This window comes from Phyllobates terribilis, unplaced genomic scaffold (assembly GCF_046119375.1).
Source record: "Phyllobates terribilis strain yellow unplaced genomic scaffold, ASM4611937v1 Scaffold_1__5_contigs__length_1240528914, whole genome shotgun sequence".
In the NCBI taxonomy this organism is placed as follows: domain Eukaryota; kingdom Metazoa; phylum Chordata; class Amphibia; order Anura; family Dendrobatidae; genus Phyllobates; species Phyllobates terribilis.
In genome coordinates this window covers 447,873,577-447,896,442 of record NW_027362761.1, presented here as the reverse complement: position 1 = coordinate 447,896,442, position 22,866 = coordinate 447,873,577, and the positions used below count along the sequence as shown (strand labels likewise).

Sequence of the window (22,866 nt, the reverse complement as noted above, 5' to 3'; positions counted from 1 at the left end):
TTATGTTTTTGCTCCACTATTCCTTACTCTCCTTTTTTCCCCAAAAACCCCAGCACTCACCGAACAAATGTTTATCTCACCTTACCTCTTACCTCCACATCTGACCTCATCTGCAGACCTGCTCCTTAACCTCAGATCTCTCCTCCTTAAACACAAATCAAGACGGCCACTCTCCTTCTCCCATCCCCTCTCCTTTTCTCTGCTTCTCCTCACTGCTGGCAATATATCTCCCAATCTGGGACATCCACAGCTGCTACCACACCATTAAGTCTCCCTCCTATCACTCACAACCTGGCAGAAAATATCACAATCTCTCCAACATAAAACCTGTTCCTTTCACGCCCACACCTCCACTCTTTTTTTTTTCTGGAGCGCTTTGGAAAGCCTGTTCCCTCTGCAATAAGCTTCACGCCATCCACAACCTCTTTACTTTTATACCCTATTCTTCCTGGGCCTCAGTGACAGATCGCTGATGCCCTCCGACACGGCCTTGCCCACTGTGCTGTGTTACCGTGGCCTCCACTTCATCCACACTCCTCGCCATGGCAAAAGACATGGTGAAAGAGTGTATCGTCTTCTTTCTAACAACTGTACCTTCAATCCAATACCACCACTACCCTCCCTCATCCTCCCTTCCTTTGAAATGCATTCTGTCAGTATCTACTCTCCCTCCAATCTCCAATTGGCCGCCATATACCGACCTCCGGGCTCAGCCACTTCAACATCCCCAATGACACCCGCCAGCCTGCAGCCTTCAAACTCCTGTCACTTGCTTCATCCATTGCAGCGTGAACCTGTTCACACTATATGGAGGTGCTGATCAGGTTTTTTTGTTTTCTTGCAGTTTACCATGGAGGTTTTGACTGCCTCCTTTTCTGACTCTGCACTCCACCCATCAGTCCAAGGGTGCTTTTAATTAGTGTTGGTTTCTACCTGCCCACTTAAAATTGTAGGGTTATAGCCCAAGAGAGGCATATTTGCCCATTTAAACTGTAGGCTTATAGCCCAAGAGAGGCATGTTTAGGAGGATAGTTACCCATCATGTGGAGGTCACCTAGCCGTGGTTGATGGGCATACATTGGCCAATTTATGCGCTAAGAACCTTCATTTTTTGTAAGTACATTTTATTTAGCAATAATGCAGCTTAGATCTTATGTTCTCAGTATTTTCATATATCTTGGCCCTTACAGAGTGCTGCTGTGCTTTCTTTTTATTTACTTTTTTGCTTCATCCTATGGTCTTACCTGGTGGTCCACCACAGCCATCCAAACAGATGGATATATTAGACCTCAGCTTCACCTGCCTATGCTCCCTATCTGACCTCAAAACCTCACCTCACTTTCTTATCCCTGTCCTCCTCACCTACCCCCATGTTTAGAAACTATCACACTCCCACAGAAACCTTTCACACCCAGACATTCACACACTCTCCAACACTATTCTACCGCTGTCCTCCATATCTTCACTCCACGACACAGAGTGCCACCATTTTCTACAATGCCACACTCGCATCAGATATTGACTTGGTCGACCCACTTGTGAATGACAGAGTGCGACAAATCAATAGACAACCCTGGCACAACAACCTCACTAAAATGCTCTGGCAAGTGTCCAGGGTTGGGGAGCGGCACTGGAAGAAAACGCACTCGCAAGAAGACTTCACTGCCTTCAAAAAAGCAACTCTCACATTCAAGTCGGCCCTCACCTGTGCGAAACAAGACTACTTCACCACCCTTGTATTCTTTTTATCTCACAACCCCAAACAGCTATTCAGCACCTTTACCTCCCTTCTCTACCCGCTCCGACCTACCTCATCTCTGCAGGAGACTTTGCCGCATATTTCAAAAATAAGATTGACCAAACAAGACATGTCTCTACTGCACAAACACCACAACCCCTACGTACAACAGACCACTGTCCCTCCCCCATAACCTTCCTCCCCAACATCACTGATGGAGAACTTTCTCATTTCCTCTCCAAATCCCACTTCACCACTTGTGCACTTGATGCCATGCCATCCCACCTCCTATCCAACCTCACCACCACGCTCGTCCCAACCCTAACCCATCTCTTCAACCTATCGTTGACCCGTGTGATTGTGGCATGTTTAAAAGCAGAAGTGAAGGTACCAGAGGTTAAGAAATATTTTCTTGACCCAACCTCTACGTCTAGCTATCGTTCCATATGGCTGCTCCTGTTCGCCTCAAAACTCCTTGAACAGCATGTCCATGCTGACCTTTCCTCCCACCTCACTTCTAACTCACTCTTTGATGATCTACAGTCCGTCTTTCGTCCCTACCACTACACGAAAACTGTCCTGACCAAAATTACTAACGACTTATTTACCGCCAAAGCTAACAGACAATTCTCTACACTCCTCCTACTAGACCTGGCTTCTGACTTTGATAGTTGACCATTCCCTCCTACTACAAATCCTCTCTTCCCTTGGCGTCAAGGACCTTGCCCTCTCCTGGATCTCCGCATACCTTTTCAACCGCACATTTAGTGTCTCCTATTCTAATACTGCATCCTCACTCCACCCTCTCTCTCTCTGTTGGTGCACCTCAAGGCACTCTCCTGGGACCCCTGCTCTTCTAAATCTACACCTTTGGCCTAGGACGGGTCATAAAGTTCCATGGCTTCTATTACAACCTATACGCTGATGACACTAAGACCTACTTCTCCGGCCCAGATGTCACCTCTCTGCTGTCCAGAATCTCAGAGTGTCTATGAGCCATATCCTCCTTCTCCTCTCGCTTCCTAAAACTCAATGTGGACTAAATGGAACTCATCATCTTTTCTCCAACTCGCCTAACCCCCCCTACCCGATCCATCGCAATTAACAATACCACCCTTTCCGCGGCACCAGAAGTCTGCTGCCTCGGAGTTACCCTCGACTCTGCCCAGTCCTTCAAAGCACACATCCAAGCTCTTGCCACCTCCTGTCACCTCCAACTCAAAAATATTTCCAGAATCCATCCTTTCCTCAACCCTGAATTTACTAAAATATTAGTACATGTCCTCATCATCTCCCGTCTACTGAAATATCCTCCTCTTTGGCCTCCCTGCTAACACTCTCGCACCTCTTCAGTCTGACATTCACTCAGCTGCCCGACTAATCCACCTTTCTCCACGCAACTCCTCTGCTTCTCCCCTCTTTTAATCCCTTCATTAGCTCCCAATTCCCCAAGTTCAAACTGCTAACACTGACCTACAAAACCATCCATAATCTATCTCCTCCGTATATCTCCGAACTAATCTGATATCTTATAACACACAACCTCCGGTCCTCCCAAGACCTCCTTCTCTCCTCCACACTCATACGTTCCTCACCCAATCGCCTCCAAGACTTCTCCAAAGTGTCCCCCATCCTCTGGAATTCTGTGCCTCAACACATCTGACTATCCACCACCATCGGAACCTTCAGACGGAACTTGAAAATCCACCTCTTCAGGAAGAATTACAGCCTGCAATGACCCTGCTGCCACCTCACCACCACCGAAGCTGCCGCAACTCCCTACTTTACTGTCTCCTTCCTCATTATCCTGTAGAATAAGCACACAAGGGTAGGGCCCTCTACTTTCTGTTCCAGTCTGTGATTGTTAGTTTGTTCACTGTATTTTATATTTGTATCCGGTGTGTAATTCCTTCTAATGTACAGCCCCATGGAATCAATGGTGCTCTAATAATAATAATAATAATAATAATCCTAGTTCATTAAGAGAAAGTCTCTTCATAAATCAGGAGCGTCTGACTCCATCATGCCCCCTCATCAAGACTGGCGTGAAAATCACCAGTCTTGATGAATTGGAGCGTCAGTATTTTACTCCTAGAATAGGTCCTTTATAGACTACACTGTGTGCACAATTATTAGGAGATTAGTATTTCTGATCATTTTATTACTGAACAACTACAGTGCTATTTGGTCATTACAAAAGGTTAATAAACATGAAACCTGAATATTTAAGAAAGTAGAAGTGAGGTTTTCACTTTCTTAGGATAATGTCTATGTGTGCAGAATTATTATACAACTAAATGAAAAACCTAAAATTTCTCCATCTTAATTGTTTATTTTCCGCTGTTAAAGTGAGAATAAAAATCAAACAACTCAAAACTGTGCAAAAAATAATTTCAGTGACCAATATAGATTCCTTTCTTTTCAATAACAGTCATAAGCCTTCCATCCATGGAGTCTGACAGTTTGTTAATGTGTTGATGATTAACTTTTGGGTAGCACCAACCACACCCTCCCAGACACTGTTCAGAGAGGTGTACTGTTATGCTTCACCGTAATTCTCCCATTTAAGAAGGGCCGACACGTTCTTAAAAGAGTTTAGGTCAATTGAGAAAGGGGCTTATGTCATTCTTTTACCTTTAATGCCTTTACTGGCAGCCAAGCAGTGGAGTACTTCAATGAATGCAATGGAGTATTGTACTATATAAAAATCATGGTTTTACTGTAAGATGCAGACTATTTTCCTGTACCACTGCTTCAACAAAGTGTCTTCTAAAAATTGTCAGTAGATTTGTGAGTTGATTTTGAATCCATCTTCAACCTGAAAAGGTCCAACTAGCTCATCTTCAATAATATCAGTCCCTAGCAATACTCCACCTCCACCTTGTTGGCATCAGAGTAAAAGTGGAGGTCAGTGCCTGTTACACATCCATCCACAGACCCATCCATCTGGTCTGTCAAGAGTCACTCTCGTCTCATCAGTCCATAAAACCTTTGAAAAATTTGTCTTCAATAATTCTTGGCCCAGTCTTGATGTTTCATCTTCTATGTCTTGCTCAGTGGTGGTCGGGTTTCAGCATCCCTTACATAGGCCATGTCTCTGAGCACTGAAAATCTAGAACTTCTGGGCACTCCAGGGAGGGTACAGTTCTGGAATATGGCAGCACTGGAAGATAATGGCTCCCTGGCGCTTCACATTTGATTCTTCTTAAATCTTTGACAATTAATGTGCACTTGACCATATGAAAAAAAATGTCAACTGAACAGCCTTTTTGAATAACAGTCAGTGTGCCGTCTGTGTGTTAGCCGATTTTAACTTGGATAGCACATATCCAATCTTCTGATTGAGCCCTATAGTTAAGTTTCCAGAAAGAAAAATGGCCATTTTTTTTCTGTAGAGTAGTCCATCTGTCATCCGTATGTCCATTTTTTTACATCCACGCACCATCTATTTTTTACATCCATAATTAAAAAAATACAAAGCTTAATACAGTTTCCTATGTAATCTTTGCAATGGACCAGTTAAAAACACCATCAGTATTTTTTTTAACGCCTACTGAAAAGTATAGGCAAGTTTTATCTAAAAAAAAAAAAAAAAAAGATGAGGCTAGCACCTGCTGAGATTATTTCCATACAGACTGTCAGTCCACGTGGGAAAAAATTAATGTGAATTACCACATCGATTACACTGGTATACAGTGATTTTGGTGCCAATGATGTCTGAGCGGTTTTATATTAAGTTTATAGTGCGGATAAAGAATATGACTTAATTACAGTAGAATTCGGTCTTCAAAAAGTCACTTTTATAGCATTTTAAGCCAACAAATTGAAATACAAAATAATTATATGGGATATTTCATTACCTAAGATACTGTTAAAGAGTCAAAAGATTAAAAGCTATTGCATTCAAGTCACATTGGGGGAACGCATTATTTTCATGGATAAATTATCTCAAAAACTTGAACCAATTTAGCAAAAGTAATGCGATTTTTTTAATTCAGCGCCCTCAAAATACCCTGAATCCATTCAAAAAACCTTGGCACCTGGAAAAAAAAAATTTTGGTAGACCTTTGCCATCACTGTTTTTTGTGCTGTCCATGTGCACTCCGCACACACGGACAGCAAAGAGACTGAAAACATGCCTTAGCCTAAGATGATGTGTGCTATGAAAAATCATTCATTTTTCATTCAGAAAAAAATTACAATTTTTTGTCCATACAGTCAGTATATGTTGTTCATATGTCCTTTTTCTAACATCCATATGCCATTCATTTTGATGCATCAATAATTTAAAAAGTAGACAAAGCCGAAAACACTTTCTTTTATTAATAATTGTAATTGATACATTAAAAATAGATGTTGTATGGAAGGTGTCTGTATGACATCCGGTTTTTGAGGCATCCATAAAAAAAAAGTGTGCCTCATCAAAAAAATGGATGATATTAGCACACGCTGCAATTTCCACACACAACAATCCATCCATAATGGAAAAGCATTCATGCGAATTTCCACTTCGATTAACATTGGCTTGTGTGCTGTCCATGTGCGATCCGTTTTCCACATGGATCAAAAATAAGTTTGTGTGAAAGTAGCCTATACCAGAGACTGCTCGTAAGATTAGATCTGTCATATCACTTTTTCCTGAATACTCTTTTCCATGGAGTTTTCAAGTCGGTTATACTGTAGTTCTGACTATAGTAGGAAAAGCTTAAATATATAGAGAGTTTTTGTTCTTTTTAAACAATTGTCCATTTTCAGAGATAGATCATAATATATTCTACGTATAACTGGCCTTAAGATTTCAAAGAACAAACACAATATTCCATTAGATATGTGAATTTTCAAAACTCCAACATTACAGTAACTTAGAAATGGGAACATCAGATTGAGCTGTATCAGATTGATTTGTCTGTATTCTTAATACTGAACATGGCGGACACGACAGGGTATATTACTGTAAGGATGTTCAAGCCATGGTTCCACTTGGAATTTGTCTATGTCTTTTACTTCATGTGTCTGCTAATACCATCAGAAAGATTTACTGCTCAGGACTCAGGAAACATAGCACAAACCTCAGAGAGAGGGAATGTGCAGCCAATACATAATGTCTCCCCGGGAGAGCACGTGCTACATAAAATACAAAACATAGCAATGATCAGTCCTTCCAACAGGTACAGCCGGATGCATCCAACAGTGGAAATGTCAGAGTGAAATGTGGTAACAAGCTGTAATATACAAAAAATATTTGTCTGAAAATAGAACATGTGCAATGTGATTACCATATAGTTCTTGGAAAAATGGAAACAAAGATTGTACACTGTGTCTAATGTATTATTGTAGGAATCTGTAGAAATAAAACTGATTTAAGCACCTGAAGTCAATATGTGAAACATTTTCCTTGTGTAAAGAAAGACACAAATTTATCCTAATAAACAGTATGTATATATAACTGCTATATACAAGTAATGCAAATATACATGGTCCTATATACAACACACCAATATTTTATACCTCGCTCATCATTCAGTGCTTAAATATTTCCATAAGTTTTCATGTAAGCAGCGCCACATAGTGAATAAGTACCAGCAGTATAAGTGCATATACAATATAATCCTAGTGCTATATTAATAGTGCTAGACATTGCTGCTATAGAATAATGTCAGACATAGGGTCCATACAATACAGTCATTAGAAGTGTCTAAAAAATAATGCTAGTGTATATATGAGTACCATCAACAGTGCCTCTACCCCTGGAATACCGCCAATCCACCAATGGTGTAACTTTAAACTTATGGGCCCCAATGCAAAATCCTCAACAGGACCCCCAAGTATCACACAATTTTAATAGTATTGGATTTTTTATGTGCAGAAAAATTTACCTTTTGGGCCCTGTAGGTTCTAAGACAAAGATGTAGAAATCCCGGCACTCACGTGTATTCGATCAGTTCATTTATTCCACATGTAGGAAAACTACAACAAGACGTTTTTTTTCAATTGTGACAATTGAAAAAAGCCTGTAAGGGGCTGAAACGTCTTGTTGTAGTTTTCCTACATGTGGAATAAATGAACTGATCGAATACACGTGAGTGCCGGGATTTATTCATTTTGCTTGTAATCTCTCCACGTGCACCACTATTACTAACGAGGACTACGGAGTGCCGACTATTTCTCTATATTTCTAAGACAAAGATGTGACTGTTAGGCCACGGCCCCACTATCCGTATTCCCTCAGTATTCGGTCAGTATTTTTTCTCAGTAGCGGGAGACAAAACCAGGAGTGGGTGATAAATGCAGAATTGGTGACTTGTTTCTATTATACCTTTTCTCTGATTGTTCCTCACCTGGTTTTGGCTCCCATTGCTGAGAAAAAATACTGACCGAATACTGATAGTGGGGACGTGACCTTACCCCTACATTTACTATTGCTATGTCCATGCCAGCCAAGATGCTCACTGACAGTGCCATCTGTTGTAACCCATAATTGTGCCAACTGAAGTTCCCTTGTCATAGTGTCAACCACAATAGTAATAATTTTGCAGGCTGTCCATGGTGATGGACAGGAGACCATGACCACAGAACCCCACCTTTGAGCCCAATGTCGTGCAAATGCTTTCTGAAGGTTTTTGCAGACTGTATTTGCTGCCTTAGGCTTGGCATGTGACATTCAATTTCACTTGCAGTACAGAATGGATCAATCATGGAACCAGTTGGATGACCATTTCTCCAAAGTGTCCCAGGAGCCATTTTCAACATTACAATGCAAGGTCGAATGTTGCTCGAGATACTGTAAGCAACTTGGGTGGATTAAACATGTTTCCATGGCCTGCATCATCTCCGGACCAGTCTCCTATCTAGTACATTTGGGATATCATTGGTTGGCAATGTTGGAAGGAGCTGCCAGCAGTGGATCTTGATGATTTGTGTGCCCAAGTGCCTTCAGCATGGTAGAACATTTTTCAGACCATTAATAACCTCATTGATAGCAGCCAAGGCTGTAAGTGCGAGGATTTCTGCGTGTGAAGCTCATACTCAATACTGAATAAATTGGGATGCTTAAAAATTTGTTTCTATCTTACTACATAAAGAGCTTAATGTTGAGGGGAGTCCGAGAAAAACATCAGCTGACGTTGGAGCGATGACTCTGTTGTTGTAGATGATGACGATGAAAGGGAACATTTTCCTATTGAATTTTTAAATAGCTTAACCCCATCAGGCATGCCAAGTCATTGCCTTAGACTTAAGGTGGGCAGCATCATCATGTTGTTGAGAAATTTGAATACAAAACGAGGACTCTGCAATGGTACACGATTAGTTGTAACATCATTGAATAGAAATGTTCTTGAGGCAAAGATTTTAACAGGATCAGCTGAAGGTGATAAGGCATACACAGATTTCCACGCGATCAGCCCTGGGCAATTCAGCTTTTGAGCATCTCTGTAATCTTCTGAATTTTATTTTTGTTTTCCATAATGCCATTTACTAATTTATTAATTTTGACAACTTTGTTGTTTATAGTGTAAAGATGCTGAAAGTGAATAGACATGGGTAATTTGAGTTAGTTTTTATTATGTAGAGAACACTTTTCTAGCTTCCGAAACATATTTATTTCAGAACTCGGGCTGCAATTTTTTTCATAATTTGCGTATCATTAACAGGTCTATCCATCCTGCGATATTTATAATTCAACGACTTCTCCTTCTTGGCCTTGCAATTTCAATGTTGAGTGTATATATTAATTTAATTTTTACTAAGGGATTCAAAAGCAAAAATAGGCAGCTGTTTCCTTGTTGCTTACTGATCTCCATTACCCATCATATATTTTTGGTAATGGGGCTGTAATTTTTCACACTGATGTGAAATTTGCTTAATACCACACAAAGCATGCGACATGAAACAAAATAAAAGGAATTTCTTATATTCATAGAAGCAAATCAGGATCAGGATACTTATCAGATGTCTGAAGAGGTATAAAACTGATAATCTCTTCCTATACGTATATTATCTCAAATAAAAGAAAAAAAAAGAAAGATAATATATAAAAAAGTCCCCAGTGTTATTAAAAGTAAAAACATCTGTGGAAACTATAAAGCACGGAGTGGCTGAGTTCAGGAAGAGGGGAGCCAAATGTCAGATCAGTTGGGGCTAACATAGGTCTTACTGTGGGAAATGGAAATTGTTGTACATTTTCATGACCATACCATGTGGTTTTGAGGATTTACTAGACAGCCAAAAATGGCACAGAACTATTTTTAAAAGCATAGACATATAATATATACTGTCAGTAGAAGATGGAAGGATTAGCGGATAAGTCACCCACCCAACACAATGTAACCACGAATAAAGTATTTGATATTCATGAAACATCAAGCTACACTCTAGAAAAGCAAAAGCGAACACTAGAACATAAAAGAAGGTTTTCATCAGGAACATAAAAGCACAAGAACTATTAAAAACATCCAAAAGCATAATATTGGCCCAGATAGAGTTCCAAATTTTGAAAATGATCTCAATCCTCGAACACAAAGAACATAGTTTTATTCTACCATGTCCAGTGGAAGAATTCCCATCTATCAACCATATTAATGACTACGACCACTGTGATGCAATTTCTGCATGTTTTTGATACAGGTCTTAAAGTTTATATAATTGATAGTTCATATGTTGTGATAACAATTTAAATAAGTCGTACGATACATAAAATGCTTTTTATCTACTCTTCTTAAAGGGAATGTGTCACTGGGTTTTTGCCAACTAATCTGAGAGCAGCATAACGTAGAGACAGAGATCCTGATTCCAGTGATGTGTCACTTACTGGGCTGCTTAGTATAGCTTTTATAAAATCACTGATTTATCAGCAGGAATTTATCACTAGAGGACTAGTAATCCTGCTGCCAGGTAGTCCTCCATATTCATGAACTGTATAACCCGCCCCCTACAACTGGTTGGCAGCTTTCTGTGTACACTGTGCTGCCAATCAGTGGTGAGGGTGGGGAAAGGTGGAGCTCAACATTCAGAGAACTGCTAGATCTGCAGCAGGTAAAACAGTGATTTTATTAAAATGACAGCAAGCAGCCCAGTAAGTGACATATCTCTGGACTCAGGGTCTCTATCTGTACATTATGCTGCTCTCAGACGGGGTAGCAAAAACCTGGTGACAGATTCCCTTTAATGGGCTGTGTCCGGAATTCTAGCTCTCTCATTCAAGTGAATGGGGTTGGGCTGCAATACCATAAACAACCATGAACAAGTGTGGCACTGTTTCAGAAAAAAAAAAGTAATAGAAATGTATTTTAATTTGTGAACAAGCCCTTTAATGTTTTAACCAGTGAAACTGAATCTTGTGATAATGGTACTTCCTTCATAAGATTGAATTACTCCATATAGGTCAGATTTTATTGCTTCCATGTTTTATAATGAAGAATTTAGAGGACAGCTGTTTTGAGGAGTGGGGGTTGGATCGGTTTGTATTCTTTTTATATCTTGATGCTGGTCAAGTATGTTAATAACTCCTATGAGGATGTTATTTTTTTCATATATCAGCAAAGTTGGATCTATCCTGAAGGGAAAAACACTCCAGGGAATTCCTTAAATATAATATATTGCAGGCTTATCATGTTTATCTGAAATGCAACACAGCACCTCCATGACTTTCCCAGGGTCCAGGACAATGCATAATCAGGAGACAGAATACAAGAAATGCTAGAACCATGATTAGGGCGAATCCAACTTTAATAAGCCCACCATAAAATATATGGTTACAGGATCATGGAAAATAGAGCTTTTAATGAGAAATATATTTTTACAGACTCACAATTATATTGCACTGTATGAGTTATATAACAGTCACAAAACTCTGCATCTGTAGGATTTTGGATTGTGATTATGGATAGACATAAACTAGGGGCTGTGATTTACTTTATATAATAAAGGTCTGAACCTAAACATATAAAAAATAAAGAACACTTAAGTATTCAACATTCCTCCAGTCAACATGTATGGATTTCAGTACACAAAGTTATATTGCAAACTTGTATTCATTGATAACTATGTTAAATGAGTGGTCCAGGTTTGACACAAAAGTCTACAGTTACTCTGTGTGACTGCAGACTTGTGAATCCTCATATCAGTCACAGAGCGAGGTCAGGAATCTCCAGTGCCAATTCACTCGTATTGAGCGAGGCCGTGCATGTCTAGTCAGAATGTGGCCGGGAGTATATATATATATATCGCATACTTGCGGTCACATTAGGGACCGCTCCTGGCACCAACACCGGAGAATCCTGACAGCAAATGCAGTACGCAATGTGAGGACTCACAAGTCTGCAGTCACATAGAGTGCCTGTAGACTTTCGCGCCAAACAAGGACAACCCCTCTAAAGGAAACCTGTCAAGTGAAAAAAAGCGATTAACCTTGTAGACAGGCAGCAAGATGGCATCTATAGCGGCTATGAACTACAAGTCTGGAATGGAGTGTATGTGTCAGAGAGGGGCCTGGTCTCGGTGGTATAAGACCTACCGAAAAGGCTCCAGCACTGATAGAGTGCTGAGAGGTTTTGTTTAGTGAAGCCGCATGGGGGCAGGTTTCAGGAATGACTGGTAGAGATAGGGGGACTGGTCATTCCCATCCTCCAATCCATTAGGTGCAGTTGACCTGCTGACAAGAGGTTGGATGTGGAGGTGGGAGCACCTCTTGAACTTGGGTCTGTGTGTGGAGGACGAAGGATCTTGATTATGCTGCACAGTCTCTGCAAGAGGCTGCCAGTGAAGAACTGTCTGCTTAACGGGTGAGCCCTAGACATTTATGGACTTTTGTTTGTTTTGTTCACTTCATGCTTGGTTTATGAATGTGTAATAAACTTTCCTGCTTTCACTGAGAAGTTTAGTGCCTGTGTGAATGCTACCAAGTTGCCTGAGTCGTGTGATCCCTTACAACCTGCAGATATGAAGTTAATCTACATGTTAATTGTGTTCTGAGCCTGCACGGCGCCGGCACTGAGAGCCCCGCTGCTGGGAGGAAATATATTTATGTATAGAGTGGCGGCTGTAACCATGCTCCCTGACTGACTGACAGCCGGCCCTATTGCTGAGTGAGCTGTCAGTGCCGGGGGCACGGTTACAGACACCGCTCACTATACACAGAGCAGTGACTGAACCCACGCTGGTGCCACCCCAATGACTGAAACCCAAACGCTACTGGGAGGAATAAAGTTAAATTTCCTCCCGGCAGCAGTGCTCTCAGTGCCAGTGTTGGAGATCTGTACATCTATAGGTAAGACATGAAAATTAGAAAAGTTGGACAGCAAGAAATAATACATTCATACAATCAACTTTGTTCTCCAGTGAAGATGTCATCATCTTTCCACAAGATAGATTGACAGATTGGTAGTGGACTGACTGCAGAGACCCAACCGATCAGGCACTTTTATCCTTGTTAAATCGGAACGGCAGTGTGCACGCTTTCATTTATAAGTGAATTTCAGATCTTTCAAGTGTTATAATTAGTATCATTGTTCCTAAATATATATTTTTTAATATTAGCTCCTTTAACCCCTTCATGACCTTTGAAGTATAAGTACGTCAAAGATCATGTCTCTGACTCCGACGATGAGCCTGCATCTTTCCTCTAACAGCCGTTAACCAACTGTTAACCAGTTAAATCAAGTTGTCAATCTCTGACAGCGGCATTTAACATGCCCCAGCCGGCAGTGCATCACAAGTCCTGCACATCGGCGCCCCTGTAACGTGATCGCGGGGCGCCGATAGGTTGTTATGACAGCCGGGGGTCTACTGAAGAACCCCTGTGCCTGTCATTGTGAATCTCCTGTGAACGCCGGCCCGTGGCAGCATTCATCGGAGATTGTGATTACTGCCATACATAGCAAAAGCGATCAGATGATAGCAGCTTCAAGACTCCTAAGTGGACTATTAAAGCCAGTAAAAAGTAAAAGAGAAAAGCTTTAAATGTTAAAAAAATAAACCACAAAAGTTCAAAATGAAAAATACACATTCGGTATCGCTGCGTTCAGAAATTTCCGATCTATCAATACAAAAAATAAATAAATCATATTGGTAAACAGAGTGGCGAGAAAAAAATTGAAACGCCAGAATTACGGGGTTTTTAGGCCACCGCAACATTGCAATAAAATACAATAAGAGGCGATCAAAACATCATATGTACCCCAAAATAGTATCAATAAAAATGTTAGCTTGGGGAGAAAAGAAAGTCTCAACCAGCCCCAGATCCTGAAAAATGGAGACACTACCAGTCTCGTAAAATGGCAACATGAGCAAATTTTTTTTCTTACAAATTTTGGATTTTCTTTTTTACCACTTAAATAAAAAAGAACCTATCTATCTTTGGTATCTGTCTACTCGTACTGACCTGGAGAATCACATTGCCAGGTCAGTTTTACCATTTAGTGAACATGGTGAAAAAAAAATAAAAAATTGTGGAATTTCACTTTTTTTGCAATTTCAACACACTTGGAATTTTATTCCCGTTTTCCAGTACACTATATGGTAAAATCAATTGAGTCATTCAAAAGTACAACTCGTCCAGCAAAAATCAAACCCTCATACAGTTATATTGATGGAAAAATAAAAAAGTTATGGCTATGGGAAGAAAGGGAGCAAAAAACTAAAGCTCAAAAATGGAAAATCACAAGGTCATGAAGGGGTTAAATAGAGCTTGTTACTAGACAGATCCTTATAAGAAAACATTTATTAGATGCTCTTTCTGATTCACATCAACTGGTAATTGATTTTAATTGGTAATTAACTGGTAATTCAAATTTTATTCTGTACATAGATAGTATATTCCAATTTTTTTTATAGTATGTGTTTTGTGTTAGAAACATTGAGCCTCATGCAGAAAAAATGTTAAATGGTTTGTAAGATCTCAAACACAATTCCGCTTTTTCTAGAAACACCACCACCCTTTGTTAATAGGCTGCGTCTGGTCCTGCAGCTCAACCCCTTTCATTTGCGTAAGGCTGAGCAAAGCCAAAATTTGGACTAGCATGATTTCAGGAGTTAAACATGGCTTTCTATTTTTTCTACAATTTAATGAAATTCTTTTATTTAAAATATTAATCTAATTGGCTATAGCAGCCAATACTGGTTCACATTTCATTATTGTAATACAGTTAAAGGAGAGCCGTAGTTGCTGTAACGGGTCTGGGAGGTGGAACCTCTGAGCAACTATACAAGGGGGCAGTCCTTGTAAGGAAGCGGGTGGCTCCCAGGGAAGGCGGGCAGGTAGTCACGGCTAGTGACGGGGACAGTCTCTGGGTAGAAGGGCAGGAGGTCACGGCAAGTGACGGGGACAGTCTCTAGACAGGCGGGTGGTCACGGCAAGTGACGGCAGAGCCTCCAGGTAGGCTAGCAGGCAGGTAGCAGGTGGACGCTCCCAGGTGAGCGGGCAAGAGTCTCTGGACAGGCAGGTGGTCACAGCACGTGACGGCGGAGCCTCCAGGTAGGCTAGCAGGCAGGTAGCAGGTGAGCGCTCCCAGGTGAGCGGGCAAGAGTCTCTGGACAGGCAGGTGGTCACAGCACGTGACGGCGGAGCCTCCAGGTAGGCTAGCAGACAGGTAGTAGGTGAGCGCTCCCAGGTGAGCGGGCAGGCTGGTCCATAGACAGACTGACAGGTGTCGGAAGGCAGACCGTCGGACCGCAGGCTTGCAAGCAGGTAAGCGGATATCAGGCAGGTATCAAGCAGGAATCTGGCAGGTGACTGGCAGGTATCAAGCAGGAATCTGGCAGGTGACTGGCAGGTAACTGGTAACGGGACCTGAGGGCTGAAGCAGAGTGAAGGCTTTGCAACAACATTGCTCGGGCACCTCCATTTTGGAGGAGGTGCCTTATATATGGGAGGTCCTCCGGCAATTGGCCGGGGACTCCTTAGGACGGCGCGCGGTCCCTTTAAGAGAGGGGGAGCGCGCACGCGCTCGCCCTAAGCACACTGCCGGGGAAGGAGCGCGTGCCGGAAGCAGCGGGGAGAGAAGCGCTGGAGGACGCCGCGCCTGGAGCGGGGAGGTGAGAGGGACGGCGTCTCTGCCTAGTACGGGGCAGAGACGCCGATGCTACAGTTGCTATGAGTAACAAGAATATTTTTTACTAAAACAGTTTTGATACACATGGCCAATGTCCTGCTTAAATGGGAACTGTACTTTCAACAAACCTTGCATAGATCAATAGTACAAGTGAATATATGAAATGTAATATATCTTATCAGAAAAATCAGCTTTTTTCTCCACTTATGAGCCACTTCTTTCAATCCCCACTTCCCCTCCCAACTTAAATTTATCACCCACTCTGAAAAACATCTCAACTTCCTTCTTGATCTAGAAAAACAAACTGCCCGTGGTGAGTTGTTAGGTTACAGCTCTTATTATTCTCTCTGGAGAGCAGAGGAGTAAGTAGGCGTAAGGAGCAGTATGAGAAAACAAGCAGAGGAAAACTCAAAAAGATAATGCTGAGCTTTCTAATAAACTTTTAACTCACCCCAGAGCTAGATTCACTGCTGTATAAGTTCCTCCATGCTGCTGCTTCTCTCTGTGTGCTAACTAAAGAATGAAGAGAAAGAATCCCTCTGTGAGGAGCTGGCCACTTACTAGAGACTATTGGACCAATGGACATACAGCGGAATCCACGGCTCTAAGTGATGCAGACTTTTTCCAGCATGGAGCACTAGTTCCATCGAACTTATTGCTGTGTTTTCTAAGAGATTTGCTTGATGTGTTTTATTAGAGATTTGCTTGCTCTTCAGTTAAAGTGCACTTATTTCACCTGGAAAGTGTTCAGCTTCAGGAATCAATGTTTCCCCTCAGTGACAGTAAGCAGAGGAAGATGTGCAGGCTGGATCTTATGTATACATAAGGCCAGACACGAGATTGGTAAAGGCAAAGGTAAAAGCAATCATTCCATTACTCTCATGTGTCTTAGGGACCTCAATTAAGCCATTGTTCTCCCAGTCACTAGTCCCATTGTGTGGATGGGGGTAGTATACCCAGTGGATCTGTCACCACAGAGGGTCTCACATGCAGTCTCAGGTGATGGGCTCGGCATCAGGAAAATACCTCCACCAATGCACAGTTAGCTTTGGGGGGGGAAGTGTTTTCCTAGGGCCGGACTCAATTCCAGGGGGCAGCCTGGGGTATTTAGGACACGGACGAGGGAATGGGGGGGTTGTTGCTGGCTGGAGTGGGATACAAGTGCTGCGGTAGTGATATCCGTTGTCTGGAGAAACATAGGCTGTTACTGCAGACTATACCGGCGGGAGATACCAAAATCTGTTGGTCAACCAAAAGTTAGGATACAGTGGGTATCACCTGTTACTGGGGCAGTGGAACTACCGATCCCGAGTTGGAAACATGTGGACTGAGGGCATTGCATTTTTGGTCATCTACCTGGACGCAAAGAATAATCGTGGACGGAAGGAATAAAACTTATTGCATCGTTAACCTGCCTAGGTGATTATTACAACCCACAACCTCAGACCTTCACATCCTCCCTATGTGCTTTGATGTACAAAGGAGAGATCATAACAGCTAGTCTCCAACCACCAGCTCAGAGTCAATTTGCAAATTAAGAAATAGAGCTAGCATAGTCCTCCGTATAATATACTGCACAGCCCATAGTCATCCATGTAGTATAATGGTCAGTCCATAGTCATCAATATTAGTATAATACACAGCCCATAGTCCTCCATGTAGTATAATGCACAGCCCATAGTCATCCATGTAGTATAATGCACAGCTCATAGTCCGCCATAAAGTATAATGCACAGCCCATAGTCATCCATGTACTATAATGCACCCCCATAGTCATCCATAAAAGTATAATGCACCCTATGGTCATCCATGTACTAGTATAACCACTGATTTAAAATAAATAAATACTCACCTTCCCTTCACTCCCCTGCCACGCGGCGTCCTCCTGTGAAGCCGGCAGCTGACTTCGGCATTGCCATGTGTCCCATCACGTGCACGCCAAAGTGAGATTCTAGCCTCTGCTTGGCCGGCAGCGTGTTATTGTCATGCACGGACCTGATGGTTCTGTGCGGTACAATACACTGCAGCTGGATGTGCGTCCATGGACCCACCAGGCCCGGGCGCAGTGGCAACCGAGGTCTTTAGGCCCCTTACTGAAAATGTCTTTCCACCAATATTTTGGCCACATGTGAAATAACAGGGTATTCTACTACAGGAAAAAAAAACTAATGAATATATAAATCCTCACATTTTTTTAAAAGGATAAATAATGCAAATACATCTATATTTAGCTTGAATATATACAGTTGTGCTCAAAAGTTTACATACCCATTTAGAATTTTTCCTTTCTTGGCCTTGCTTCAGAGAATATGAAGGATAACAAAAAAACTTTTTCTCTACTCATGGTTATTACATCAATGACAGCTTGAAGTCTTTTGTGGTAGTTGTGGATGAGGTTCTTTATTTTCTAAGATGGTAAAGCTGTCCATTCTTCTTGGCAAAAAGCCTCCAGTTCCTGTAAATTCCTGGGCTGTCTAGCATGAACTGCGCGCTTGAGATCTCCCCAGAGTGGCTCAATGATATTGAGGTCAGGAGACTGAGATGGACACTCCAGAACCTTCACTTTGTTCTGCTGTAGCCAATGACAGGTCGACTTGGCCTTGTGTTTTGGATCGTAGTCATGTTGGAACGTCCAAGTACGTCCCATGCGCAGCTTCTGGGCTAAAGAGTGCAAATTTGCCTCCAGTATTTGCTGATAACGTGCTGCATTCATCTTTCCTTCAACTTTTACCAAGTTTCCTGTGCCTTTGTAGCTCACACAAATCCCCAAAACATCAGCGATCCACCTCTGTGCTTTACTGTAGAAATGGTGTTCCTTTTATCATAGGCCTTGTTGACCTCTCTCCAAATGTAACGTTTATGGTTGTGGCCAAAAAGTTCAATTTTCGTCTCATCACTCATTACCTTGTTCCAGAAGTTTTGAGGCTTGTCTCTGTTCCGTTTGGCGTATTGTAGGCGAGATACTTTGTGGCATTTGCACAGTAATGGCTTTCTTCTGGCGACTCGACCATGCAGCCCATTTTTCTTCAAGTGCCTCCTTATTGTGCATCTTGAAACACCGCTAGTTTTCAGAGAGTCCTGAATTTCAGCTGATGTTATTTGTGGGTTTTTCTTTGCATCCCGAACAATTTTCCTGGCAGTTGTGGCTGAAATTTTTGTTGGTCTACCTGACCGTGGTTTGGTTTTTACAGAGCCCCTGATGTTCCATGTGCTAATCACAGTTTGAACACTGCTGACTGGCATTATCAATTCCTTGGATATTTTTTGTATCCCTTTCCTGTGTTATACAATTCAACTACCTTTTCCCATAGATCCGTTGACAATTCTTTTGCTTTCCCCATGACTCACAATCCAGAAACATCAGTGGCTGGATGAAAGATGCAAGAGTCTGTCTGGATCCCAGAAACTCACTCAGCTTTTATGCTGCACACACTGATTACCATCAAACAGGTCACAGATGAGGATGTTACCTTTAGTAGCCATTCAAACCCTTTTGTGTCAAATTCTGTGCATGTTATCAGGCCAAAATCACCAGGGTATGTGAACTTTTGATCAGGGTCATTTGGATGTTTTCGGTTGTTGTTAAGATTTAAAAAGAGAAAACACAGTAGTTTGACAATAAATGGCTTCACCCAACCCATAACCATGAGTGGAAAAAAAGTTTTTTTGTTATCATTCATAATCTCTGAAACAAGACCAAGAAAGGAAAAATTCTGCCGACGTATGTAAACTTTTGAGCACAACTGTATATATTTTTTTGGGGGATAACCCCTTTAAATTAATTATTTTTAAACATTAAGTGCAATTTTAATTGGAGGTTACATACAGTAAATTAATGATTGTCAATCAATATGAGACAAAAATGTGATTTTCCAGGAACACGGTGGCGCACTCTCTATAATCTCTAGTGATGTCTAAAACACCAGTGCAGCTACGAAAACATCTGACCAAGTTCAACAAGTGTATTACACAACATTATAACATAGGGGAAGGCCTGACAATGATTTGCACGGTATTACATGGTATTATACATGGGATACACAGAACCAATATTTACATTGTATCAAAACAATTTCATGGCCTAAAACTAGAAATAATATGGGAAAATTTCTGGAAACATGGGAGACTAAAAACACTGCAGTACATGGATAAGAACACAGCAGATGTGTAACACAAACATAAATATTTGAGTAAGTGACTTTCTATCAGCAGATTTCAGCAGAGAGATCACATTAGTATGCAGGGAAATCTATAGATAAATATTTATGCATAGTGCTGCATATTTGACATATTTTCACACACAGATATGACTGCAATAAAGAGAATGAGACCAATTTCACATCCACGCTGTATTTTCTAAGGAATATTGTTCTGTAGCCATTGGCTCATTTTAGATTAAACATTGCAAATTACCGCAGGCAGAACATGAGCACTACTGGACAACACCGTAGGAATAGCTCCAAGGTGCAGCCTAAAATACTTTAATCCTGCAGTAGTGCCGTTCCTCCAATGTCAGTACTGTGTCTCCTGGCAGTCCTAGATGTGGTTATGTCCTGTGACTGCTGCAGGCAATCATCAAACACTGATTGGCTGCAGCCTTCACTATTCCATCAGAGATAAAATACACTCGAATGGAATATTAAAGGCTGCAGCTGATCAATGAATGCTGATTATAATGTCGTGTGACCATCAAGGGACACAGCACTGACATCAAACGAATGGGGCTGTTTTGGGAGCTATTTATAAGAGGGTGTCCAGTTGTAGAAAGCCCCTTTAATACAGAAGTAGTCTATATATCACTATCTTTACCTGCCATTTATTTTCCATATTGTCAGCTACTTGGTCGCAGTATGCCATCATTATGATCAGTGACTGTAATTTGGCTGTACTGGGCAAAGCTTATGTCTGAAATTCACTTCCTCCATCTACAGAGATCTTGGCTGCTGCTTTGACCCTAGCTATGCTTTACACTGAAGCACCGCCTGTGCATATATGCAGTGGTGTAAAAGCACAAGTCCACTACAAAGCTAAAAAAACCCGAAAAATATGAGGTTATCGGTTAAATCGGTACATTTTCATCAATAGATCTTGGAATAAAAATAATTTCCACAACTGGATGTATTAAAAAAAAATCCTGTGCTGAGATAATCTTATAAATGTGCCCCTGATATGTACTGTGCAATGGCTGCCAAAACAAGGTGGGCACATACCACATCTCCTGGTCAGGGGAGGAAGCAACAGTGTATACAGACAGGACAGCAACTGATTCTCTCTCAGGTAACACATTTCACTGCCTGTTTTATCACAGCAGCGAGTGTTTCTGCTGCATCTCCAGCCCTCTGAGCCACTGCTACAGTATGTCATTTGTATACTCACTTATTCTTCCTCCACTGTCCAGGAGATGTGGTATGTTCAGAGCATGCTCCTGCACGGTCAGACACACCCATTGCACAGTACACAACAGTGCCACATTTGTAAAATTATCTTAGCACAAGAACATTTATTTTATAACAAATCTAATAGTGAAATTTATTTGTATTCCAAGATCTATTGATTAAAATGTACTTTGTTCATGGGAAAACCCCTTTAATAATGTGATCCTAAGTGACAATGTTACAATATAAAGGAAAATCATTCTTACCTGAAAATTTCCAAAACAGCTTCCTCCAGGTAAAGTGACGTAACAAACAAATGGTGGATCTGGAGATGGGACGGACTCATAGGTCACCAAGCTTTCACTGGGGAATAATGCCCTTCTCTTCTCTTTTTTCTCCCAGAAGTCTTGAAGTAATGCAACTACATTCACTGCAATGGACAAAGAGAAGAGGAAGAATTAGATATATCTCCATTAATTCCGTTACTTTGTTTAGTGATAGGATTCTATATAATTTCATACTGTTTGAAGTAAATATCAGTAGGGCGGGCACCACCAATAAATATAAGGAGATCAACACAGTGCATATATGTAGGACATTAGCAAAAACATAAGAAAAGATAAGCAAAACTGGGGATCTCACAAAAATATAGAAATTCATTTAATCAACACATGATACAGATACAGACAACAAACAGATTAAAAACAATTAAAAAGGCACACAGGCCACATTATAACAACCAATCGACCCTTAATAAAGCCATGGTATACCCAAGCTAAGATCAGAAATCAGGTATGTATATAGATTAATTAAGCCCTAACATAAAGGACTTGATGTTTAGAAAAAGCCCACAAAGTCAATATAAACAATATAATATGACATGATCTGATATAACAAGGGATATAGAAAACCAAAAGGGCCCTTTAGGCTATGTTCACACATGTTGTGTTTTGCAGCAGATTTTTAGGCAAATTTTCAGTTGCGTCTTGCAGTACCAGTAAAGTGTATGAAAAAACAGAATTCTCTGTTCACACATGTTGCTTTTTGTTTGCTACTTATTTTCTGCCTTGCTTGCGTTTTTGGAAAATAGAGCATGTCAATTCTTTCAGGGTTTTTTCACCCATAAGAAGTAATGGGTGATGAAAAACGCTGAAAAAAAAGCAACTATATTTTTTTCAGCATTTTTTACGGCAAAATATGGGTTCTATTTTGTGATTATCTTGTCTTGGTCACTGAGATGGTTGTTTGTATTGGGAGAGTTTAAATAAATTAGTGATGTGTAAACATTAACTGAGCTACCTGTGAGATTGAGCAATACCTGTGGCCCAGGTAGGTGTGAAATTAAACAATGCCCTTAGCAACTGAATGGCAGACCCCATAGTGTGAAAGCAAATAGTGTCATGCAAACTCATTGCCAGTGTCTAAACTATTCCTGAACAATTCAATTGCCCCCACTGTTCCAAAAACCAAATGAGGCTGCGTTCACACATTGCTTTTTCTCCTGCGTATTTTTACGCGTGCGTATTTCCTGCTTTTTTTACCTGCGTTTTTTTACGCAGGTAAAAAAGCACCTCCATTCACACACTGCATTTTTTCCTGTGTTTTTTTACAGAGGTGCAGGAGAAATGAAGTGTGAGGATGGACACCTGTATGTAATGTAATGTATGTGTATGTATGTAATGTAATGTAATGTATGTGTCTGTGT

The 22,866-nt window shown here is 41.1% G+C and overlaps 1 protein-coding gene across 1 annotated transcript in view; it reads right to left on the bottom strand.

Annotated features, from left to right (window-relative positions):
• Positions 1-22,866, bottom strand: part of LIX1 (limb and CNS expressed 1) — a 169,593-nt gene that overhangs the window by 106,418 nt on the left and 40,309 nt on the right. Inside the window, exon 2 of the mRNA XM_073678168.1 lies at positions 21,428-21,591. Coding sequence (XP_073534269.1) covers positions 21,428-21,591 — 164 coding nt within the window. The remainder of the gene's footprint in view (positions 1-21,427; positions 21,592-22,866) is intronic.